Below are 11,122 nucleotides of genomic sequence, written 5' to 3'. Positions count from 1 at the left end.
GTGATCAATTTTTGTCTAAATAAAAATTGTTTCTTTTTGTTCGTCGGAGGGCCTCAAATATATTTGAATATTCTATAATACTCTATGACTAACATTGCAATCTCCTTGAATTCAGTCTTTTAAGTAAATTAACAAGGTGACTTCTGCAAATGGAAGAAAAAGTCGAAAAAATTAAATTATTTTTTTTTAAAATAAAATCCAAAAACTAAACTTCCCCCCCCCAAAAAAACAAAAATAATAATCCTGAGTCATGAGTCATGAATCTAGGAAAATGATAATGTAAAGTCCTTTGCAATATTTTGCGTTGGAAAAAATATTTCACATAGCCCATGAATATTCTCAAGCTAAGCTAAGTCAGTTGGTATATAGTTTTACCTGTCATTTCCGATGAGGGACTCCTATAATGCATCGCTCAGGGCTCCGCGAGGATATAACGATCATCAAAAAATATTTCCTATAATATAAAAAAGGTCATAAAGAAATGTTCAAAAAATATCCTAGTATCAGGGTCTACGTAGTAATGAAAAGATTGGGAGTCACTGTCTATAATACTATTGAATTAGTTAAGAATTTTTTTAACCTCCGTTACACTATCTCTACTTAAATTTAAAACTATCCACATAAATTTAGTGACGTAAACAGTTCCTTTTTTAATTTAAGCCGAGTGGTGCAATCAGGCTATTTAGTATCTTTCATTCAAAGGTGGAAAAAAGTCATTAGTCTAAGTTGAGTCGCGAGTCTTATCTACCGATTCAAATTCAATTCATGAGTCTTTGATTGTGAGAGTCTCGGAACCAAATCTCTATCTCTGGTATTTAGGTCTAACTGAAGTATTTTATTAATATTACTCTTATAAAAATTGGTGATAAATGATGACGTTAATAGCAAACATATTTCATGAAGTTATTTTTAAAATATTAATCGATGGGACAGCTTTGGAGTCCGATTCGGGATATCCCTTAGGTTTAAAATAGGACCGGACGGTACATCAAAATTCTGAAAGGACCGTCACATCCCTACTAAATAGACAGATGTATTCTTTTATAAATTATATTAATATTTATTTGGTTATGAAGAGCGTAATCAAATCCGTATTATTTATAAGTAACTTTATATTAATAGTAAGTATTATTAATCCCATGATGGATTGATGATTTAACAATACAAAATGACAATCAAGATAATATGATCGATACCTTTGGGAGAAAGGAGGAGGGGGGGGGGAGGTAAATTACCTTAAGAATATAAATGATTGTGCATTATTTTTCATGCAAATAATATAATCATATAATATACATTTATAATGTTGAGCAAAGGAAGCGAGTAGAAGCAACAATACAATAATAATAAAAAAACGAATAATACCGGACCACGGGTTGGCTTTTTTCCCTTCCTCCGTCGGATTCTTACAGGCGTGTGTACGATATGCGCTTTAAGAACATCATCAAAGTAGTAAGATGCGAGGCAACCTTTTTCTCTTTTTTTCTCTCTCTCTCTTTCTTTCCTCAATTGGTTATTTAGTTAAAGTAAAGATGTTGAGGTGTGCGCTGTGTGGCTCATAAAACAATTTTATATTTAAATATATTCTCAGTTCATTTCACATTTTTTAATTTATTTTTTCGTGATTTTATCGTTTGATAAACTTATTATCACACGTTTCGACTCCTTGTACTTTTGACTGCTGGTAAGGATCCTTCCTTGTTCCTTTTCTCTCTCTCTCTTGTTCTTCTAAGCAAGGGAATTGTTACTTTGACACTTGATTCTAGAAGACGAATTACTCCTTGTAGTACTAGAAGTCATTCCTATTTACATATCTTTCAGATGGTTTAAACAGAGCAATTTAGAAGGAGTCAACAGTGAGGGATAGTTGAGAATGTTTAAGTGGAAAGTAAGTGGCCTCGGAGGAGGTTCCAAAAAGAACAAATCCACGTCTGTCGGAACGATATTGAATAACAGTTCCACTTCCACGAATCCCTCCACAGTCGTGAGTAATCCTCAACAGACACGACAACCCTCTCCATCCTCAATCTCTGCGTTGGAATCTCAAAAAAGCAATAAGAATAAAGAATTACAGCAATTACAGAGAATCAAGGATGCGGAATCTGTGAAACAGAATATCGATCATAGTAACAAGTAAGAGATAAATGCATTTAGTGTGTTACATTTGTGAATGTTGATAAAATGTTTAAGAAATTGTCTGGACAATAGAAAACTTCAACTAACAGCAACTTTTTGAGTAACACAAATTATTTATTCAATAAATTAATTTGCTTAAATGCTAAAAGGTGAGACTTTTGTAAATAGTCTACCCGTAGAAATTTTTTCGAAATTCATAGATATAAAGCTTCAAATATCTCAAGAATTACTCTATTATAATGTTGTAAGAAGATTCGTTCATTGTAATGATGGGATTGATAATCCACCCTTTCAGAAAACCTTCCTCGGGAAAAAAATAACTGACCATATAAACCATATACTTATGCCTTGAAATTAATAGCAAATTGTCTGGTTTCATTTCCCCTTTAGCAATTAAAAAAATGAGGATTTTCTTCGCTTAGGATAGGAGTAATATTTATGTTACTTTTGGAAGAAATTTTAATGTATGTAGCTGTTTTTTTCGGTATTCTGATACTAAAGTTTTAGCGGGATACTCACGCATGTAAAACGGTACAATACCAAATTGATATTAGAACCGGTACTTGCATGTTCAATAAGTTATAAAATATGGCCCGCTATTGACGGTATCCTCCCATTTTCTGAGTTAGCCTCCACCCCAAACCAAAAATCCTGATATCGCCCCTGTCAGTACCAGGACTGGTACAAAGATCTTGATATCATGACAACCTTAGTATATACCCATCTACCTTCTATACTAATGGTCTATATTTTTATGGATGAGTAAATGAGTGATTAAAAATAAATAATGGTTTCGTCGGTTCATGATAATAATATCTAATACATAATTTATCTGCTCTTTCAAGCCACTACTAATTATCACCTTTTCCCAATAATTTGGCCCCTTTTTGCATACGACTCAATATATATGATACTTTTAAAGGATTTATGGGACTTTTTATGTATGTACTAGGCCGTTATATTCTCAAAAGCAATCAGAAACATAAATTTAAAAAATGAGAGATTCCTAATCTATTTTTTTACATCTTAAATATGAATGCATTAATATTGTTAAATTGACTTATTTCGGTCAAATATGGGCTTTATATTCGAATTTCTGGGATGGTTTGAGATACACATAATATGTCTATATACTTTGTTTAGCTCCGATTTGACATTTTAAATATCATATCTTATCCTATTTCTCTAACTGTTCAGGGAATTAGTACGTCCTTTATGTGCAATTTTCAGTACTTCCGAAGGATGTATCAAAATAATTTACTTATAAAAATGTAAGTTAATTAGCTTCAGAATATAGATGTAGTTCAGATTTACTTTTGAGAAAAATATTGTCACTTTGCTTTTGTGGTGATGGGTCACATAATATGTAATCATTCTCCTTCATTCAAAGCTAAACAATGTGAAATAATTTTAGCTGTATATATATGACTGATGATGTATTTCATATCAATCATTTACTTTTCTAATAAGTGGATAGTATTTAGAATTTGAGGTACAAAATACTTCTTAAAAGATAAAAAAACTGCATTTATCACGGTGTTATACCTAACATTAAAATTTACTTATGATTTAAAACTGACTAACCGTTGAATTTTCTACTAATCTTGTTCCTTACAATTATGTTCGGACTTCTAAACGTTGATTGATTAACTATTGATTCCCTATTATTGTTATTTAATAATAGTCCCATAGCTGGGAATAATTTTATTAAATAATAATACCAACTGATTTTGGGACACCTTCTTTCCTGGATCCTATTTTTGGAGGAAAGGTTACGAGATATACTAATGAAAATTTCATCTTATAATACTTGAAGTATCTGAATATGTAAGTGTTATTGTTGTGGTTCGGTCTAGAACCGAACAAAAAATTTAAAGACCGAATTCATGTTCGGTCTAGACTGTTCTCCTAGTAAAATTCGGCGGAAAAAAAAGGTCATGAACTTAAGTGTCTTGGTGTATGAGCTTTTATTTCATATATGGGGGGGGTATTCAGCCCTTCCCCCCTAAATCAAGGATTAAATTACGCAGTAGAGCAAAGATATATATATATGTATAATCTTGCGGACGCCCCTGCACTTAAAACCGAACCTTTAGGACCGAGTCTCAACACACTACTAATTATATGAAATTGACCCAACTACGCCATTACTGTCTTGATAGATATAAATCAAACCAACTCAATAAAATAATATGAATTTAATTGCATTTCTTTTTCGAATGTAAAAATCGACTAACGATTTAAGTCGAGTTGAAAAATGATCGACTCAACTCAACCCTCGTTCTCTTTCTATTTTTGGAGGAAAGGTTGCAAGATTTAGTAAAGATAACTTTATTGGATACTTATATAATCTGAACGGATAATTATATGCAAGCCAAACTACGGCATTACTGTTTTTGTCACTATTCCAACAACTGCTGCTGATTTTTTTATTTATAAATGAGTTAAATCCTCATAAGTCATTATCACCCAAGAAGACAAATGAGATGGGGGAAGGGGAGTCTATCAGCTATATAATATACATATACTTATTATTTCATTCTAATCCGCTTAAAAAAGCGTCCGTAAATCCATCCCTACTCTCTCTTTAGCATGTACCAATACATAATTATATGACTTTCCTCATAATTCCAATGCATTTCCATGAATTTCCCCTCTTAATTAATGTCTATATCTAAATATATTTAAACATTATAATAGAGATTATTTTTTGTTATTTATTTAATGATTCGCATCTCAACTTACTTCATTAAGACATCCATCATAAGTTTTCATTAATGACTTAGTATAATAATCCGCTTAGAGTTATTTCTTTTTATGTACACATGAGCTGTAGAGCGGGTTACTTACAAAAAGTCATCCTTAAATAACCAAAAATTACATAAATATTCATGCTGAACATTGGCATGAAAAAAGTAGTCGTCTAGGGGGTTATAGTTGGTCAGCTTCGAAGCCCCTTCAGGTCTAATTGGCCCAAGTAGACGTATTTCTATAAAGTATAAGACCGTATAATACGGCTTTATCTCGCTAACACAAGAATATACAGAGTATCTTGTTGTCGATGTTTCTGCTTCTTTTCTCCGAAAAAGTGTTCTGAACATTGATTCGTCGTATTATAATTAGCTCATTTTATGCAGGAAACAATTCCCAATAGTTATTGAATAATAATTCCGTAGTTGAAAAGAGTTTTATGTTTTTTTCTGTTCATTTTTGGATGAAAGGTTGCGTTATACACTAAAAGTAACGACGTGTTTGCAAAAGAGCAATAATAAAAAAAATTCTATAAATAAATAAATTCATCTCTGTAAGTGCAACGACTTTTTTTAAATATTTTTTGCTACTAAAGTACAGAAAAGTGACTTCAATAGTATTTGCTGTATCTATTTTGGACCCGTCAACACACAAGCAACCTATAAGGGTTTTTGTACAAATGGAATGTGGATTACATTTATATTCTTGGATGAATTATCCTCAATTTCTATGAACAAATTATTTTTATTATCCCTTCGAAAGTGCCACCAATTGCACTTAAAGCTGCCAAAGGGGCTTTATCGGGCCAATATAAGTTTCTTAAATCAGATAAAGGAATAAACTATAGCTAAAATTCGTGAGTATCTTTACTCATCCCACAATTTTGAACACAAGGCTTACTATTGACTCAAATAGGTAAATCGGTTATGGGACATATGTATTTATGACGTTAAAAAAAAAAAGATTTTCTTCGTATTTTTATTTAAGATTGTTTTTATGTTGATGCACCACATATTCAAGAATTAATTCTTTAAAAAAAACAAAATCACAAAGAAATGTTGGATTGGAAATAGGTATATACTTAACATATCAATTTGATGATTTAAATTAATGGTTGCACAAATAGACCGTATGGTATATGTAATTCCCCCTTCGAAGTTGCTGATGTTATCTACGTATTATATTCATTGCTAAAGTGAAATGCTTCTTACAAATTGTTTTTTGATCTTTCTGTTGCGGGGATTTTCTTTTGAGGGTATGTAGTATCTATGCTATTTTGTTTTTTTTTATTATTTTTTGTTCTTACACGAATTTAACTTTCGGATTGGATGAGTTTACATCAAACGACTTACTACCTATCTGCTTTTTGTTTTCTCTTAATGAGGTTGTGATTGTAGGTACTACAACATATCCCAACTAACATATCAATGCTCAACGCTAACATATAGAGCGTTTTCATTGAAGGAATTATAATTGAAGGAGACACCATCTAGTGGCTCAAAGTTCATATTTTTTCTACATAAAACGCACTAATTTCCTATACATCTTGATTAAACTCCATCAAATGGTTTTAAGAATATAAAAACACGTAACACCTGCATTGAATACTAGTTGATGCCAATGTTAAACAGTAGTGTTGGATAGGTCCAAGGACTGATTGCCTAATATTTTATTTTTTTATAGGTCCGATATTTGTTATCATTCAATGGCCTAAGAAACGATACCTCGGTCTTTCAATCCTCCGGTCCTAGCTATATTATCTTTTTTTTTTTAAATCCTATCTTGGATTGAATCGTATAAATGAGGAAGAAAATAATTTATCATAGTGAACCTATAATAATAAGTTCTAGCCACAGACTTCCTAATTTAAACATCAGATATTATGTTGAACAGCTAAAAGGGCATGGTAACTACGTCATTTCAGCTGATGTATTTCACTAAAAGGTGCCGGTCCTATGATTGACAAATTGTATTAAGACTGGACGGATAGGACTGTAGTTTTGTTAGACGGATCTAACACGATTAAACATTGATATTTGAATATTGAAAATCCATAAAAATGGCTAGATTTTTTCAATTAATTCTTTTTTTATATCGATTAGGGAAGAAAAAAGTAGGATAATTAGAGAAAAATACCTTATTCTTGCCATTGTACTAGTAAATAAGATTGTTCAATGATCTAATAACATATTTTTAATACGATTTAGGTTCATATATATAATATAATTAGGCATTAGAGGGAAATATTTGACATCTTGTTTCCTTAATATTCATGGAAAAAATGGGTTTTATTCCTTGAAATTTGGATTGTTCCCAAAATGGCAGCTATCAATAATGCTGACGTTACATGAAAACACTCTATAGTTGGCTAAAGTAGGATGAGATTTCGAAAGATAGTGTTGAGGAAGTTCGGGATGAAGTGATTTTTCTAGATTGATGTAGACCGTCATCACTTTGCGGATAATATATATATTATTTAGTTTGTTCATGCCCCATTGTGATGTAACTTTTCTGGTTTTTTTGATGTTGGAGAAAAGGGCCTGTTGTTGCAACATTCCACTATTTTTTTTACTTTTTCAAGAGGGGCCTTCCACAAGTTTCCATAATTTTCATATCTCTATAAGATACGTCAGTATATCACTCTAGAGAATAAGAGATACATAATTCGTCCATAAAATGATTTTTAGAAAATCGTTAAATGAAAAAAAAATGTTTTTTTCTTCTACTGAATCCCTTGTTGCTATCTGGTAAATAGGTTATAGAAGTTCTAATGGTCCCTTCATAAAAATTATATGTCAATATTTGTAGGAACTTCATATACATATTACATATATGTACATATTATTTTATTTTAAAGTGATCCATATATGGTTGATTCCTGTCCTTCAGATGTGCTTCTGTTCAAATTTTATCACGTGAAGAGAGAAAAAACCATTGATAAATGGACTGATAGTATTAAAACATCTACTCCATTTATACACATAAAAGTCTTACTTACTCTACCAATACTTGAATGATCAACATCATGATAAGATTTTTGACCTCAAACAATAATACAGAATGTTTTTCTGATACTCGTAAGGTTTAAATATATAGATACCTACTAAGGTTTCCATCTCGTGGTTTTACACCAACGAGAAATTCCTAGAAAATTTGGCATTTAATTATGTTAGTGATGAGCGAGTTTACTTTTAACCCGCGGATTGGGGTGTGTATTTTAAAATTACACACCTCCAACTCCACCAAAAATTAGTTTGTTCACAATTTACAATTTAAGTTTTTTTTTTGTGGATTACATAATTTTTTTAAAAGGGACCTGTTGGGTCTAAAACTATTAGTGATAATGATAAAATGAGAACATGAGAATTGAGTATATTTGCAGTGCCGTAATCAGCGCTATGTTATTGGGAGCTTTATTTTTGTTTTTATTGGATTGGCCAGTTGAGTAAATGAGAAGTAGCATAAAAACCTCTGGCTCAGCATCGAAGTTGCTGGAATTTATAAGTATTTCATAGCGATATATGTTGTGTGTTTTTTTTTTTTTTTTGGTTTTTCTTGTAGAAATAACATAGCAGAAAAACCAATTAGACAAAGAAATAATCTCCCGCCAAAAATATGACAATCGAAATTAATAAGGAATGACTTAATAAAAATGTATTTAGATTCGAATATTTTGAGTTTTAATCATTCGAATTTGAGTTGTGTTGTGTTGAGCCTTTCAAATTATATTCAGGGTAGATATAGTAATTTTAGAAAATTATCGACTTTAGTAAAGTCCAGTTTTTTATCTGTCCTTGAAGACGGTCCCAATTATAAAGAGCCCTCTCCAATACATCATTTTCACTAATATTATAACACATGGACTGAAAAGTTCCGGGCTTAATATATAGATGGCAATATATTTTTTTATTTCACCTCATTTTCTATTAATATCAATCTTCAAATGAGTGTTGTCAAAATTTCGTGATGATCTGTCTTTTATTTTGTAAGATATTGTGCTAAGTGGGACTCTACTTTTGTCGTTTCATAAACAAAAGATCAAAAACAATTTTGTGTAATAATTTTACACTGCTTGTTGAGGGGAGGGGGGGACAACATATCGTTCAAGATAAGCAATGGCTTGAAAAGTGTTATGGGCTCCATTAAGCGAATAATAAATAAGTAATAATAATTTTGAAAAAGTCAATCTTGAACGAGAAAAAAAAACTAACATTTTTTCTTTGTTAAGCCCGGGACTTTTCAACCCATTTGTATTAAATTTATAGAAGATTGATATATGATAACATCACTGCTAGGTATCTACAATAATATCATTTATCAAGGATTATTCTTTGAAACGATTTGGCGTCCTATTCTAACGCGTCCTTAAAATTTTGGGACGGATACTAAATACTCAAATCCATCACTAATATTTACTATTATTCGATTTCAAGGATATATTATGAATTGTACTTAATATAATATTTCAAGGGCAAGTTTGAAATACACACATAGATTTGATTTTTACCACCCTCATAAATTTGTAGATGGGTGTGATCTCACAATATTAGCATAAAGTTATTATCCGTAAATATATTTTATATATATTAGGAATTATTATAATTGTTTAAACAGTCAATAATATTATATAATCCTTCTGGTATCATGAACGTCTGTTGTTTAATACTAAATATTAGCCATTTTATTATTTTTATGAAGACATTTTGGCTATCTTGTACAAATACTAGCTACACTTTTAATATAGTATTTCTATTTATTATTATACTACGGTATCGAATAAAATAACATGTAGGATTATAATATTATGAAATGTATATATATATTCAATTCATTTCAAATATTGTGTATACATTATATGCCAATAATAATGTGGGAGTACGTACAATATAAATAGCAGTTGGTATGATTGACTTATTTGGCTAACTACCAACTGATTTTGGGCCTTTTTTCTGTTTATTTTTGGATGAAAGGTTGTGTGATAAAATATAGGTAACGAATTGCTGAGTACTATGTAACAAATTTCTAAGTCAAAAATATTTTAATTACTTTATCAAGTGTTCAATTGAAGAAAAGAGCGTGTGTACGATCCTGATCGACACTACATATAATACGTTCTAATTTTCGTATACATGTTTTTCTGTGATGATCATTACCATTCTTGAACATGTACTTATATTTATATGGATGGTTGATCATAACCATATATATGTAGCTTTATCGAATACGTCATTAATTAACCACGTACAAATGGTCTTTTTTCATAATAATGTCTAATTTGTCCTAGATGTATAATGTAGAACAATATTACTCGACGTTATACCATTATTATAAAATTTTACTATGTATGTATTCAGCTGTTGATTTTTCTACTTTTCTTATATTACCACGTATACATATATGGTATGAACGTTGATTGGTTAAACTCGAATTAGTAATTGTTAAGCTGTAGACAACTTTCCATTATACTTTTCTCTCATGTTTCAACTTTTTTTTGTCCTTTGATTGTGATGGTGTGTTCCCAGGGGCGTCTGCAGGATTATATATATAACTTTGGTGGGGAGGGGGGGGTGGAATGTTTTCCAAAAAAAAAAATATATTTTTGGAAAATAATTTGTTTAAATTAGATTTTTTCAAAAAAACTTCAAAAATTATCACCTCTAAATAAAAATTCAATATTTTTGGAACAACATTTCAAAAATCCACAGCTGTCACCAAAAAATTTCGAATATTACATCTACTAGTAGTAAAAAGCAAAAATTCCTTTATTGGCTTGACCAAAGTCTCATAAAATCCTAATTTTGATTATCAATGACAAAAATTATAATTTGTCATAAAGTGAAGACATACAACTTCATGATTAGAAAAAGACAATCCTAAAAAACCAGAAATTTTGAACTAAAAAGATTATTTTCATGTTTCTTGAAGTAAAAGCCATCAGGAACCCTAAGGCAAAAATTTGTTGATTAGTCTTGAAACTCTGTCTGAGATGGATTTTTTTTTTCGTTTTGATCTTACATAATTTTTTCTTGGTCGATCCATTTCCCCTTTTGAAGGAAATGAATAAAAAATTACATTGACTCATCTTTAACCAGTCACTTCTTAATTTTTCTTTTTTTTCACCTAATGTGGGAATAAAATTTTTGTGTTATTATTCCACTTCTCAATAATTGCATGGCGGATCTCAAAATTTAAATTGTGATCCGATGTCATCCAACCCCCAGTGATACGGAGGTGG

General features: G+C 30.7%; 1 protein-coding gene across 1 annotated transcript in view; it reads left to right on the top strand.

The window, feature by feature from the left end:
* The first annotated feature begins 1,434 nt into the window (after positions 1-1,434).
* Positions 1,435-11,122, top strand: part of LOC121122649 (dixin) — a 28,478-nt gene continuing 18,790 nt past the window's right edge. Inside the window, exons 1-2 of the mRNA XM_040717684.2 lie at positions 1,435-1,684; positions 1,822-2,133. Of these exons, the coding sequence (XP_040573618.1) occupies positions 1,874-2,133 (260 nt within the window). The 5' untranslated portion in view covers positions 1,435-1,684; positions 1,822-1,873. The remainder of the gene's footprint in view (positions 1,685-1,821; positions 2,134-11,122) is intronic.

Source organism: Lepeophtheirus salmonis, chromosome 8 (genome assembly GCF_016086655.4).
Source record: "Lepeophtheirus salmonis chromosome 8, UVic_Lsal_1.4, whole genome shotgun sequence".
Classification (NCBI taxonomy): domain Eukaryota; kingdom Metazoa; phylum Arthropoda; class Copepoda; order Siphonostomatoida; family Caligidae; genus Lepeophtheirus; species Lepeophtheirus salmonis.
Note: the sequence above shows the minus strand (reverse complement) of the source record. Positions and strands in the feature narration are given on the sequence as shown.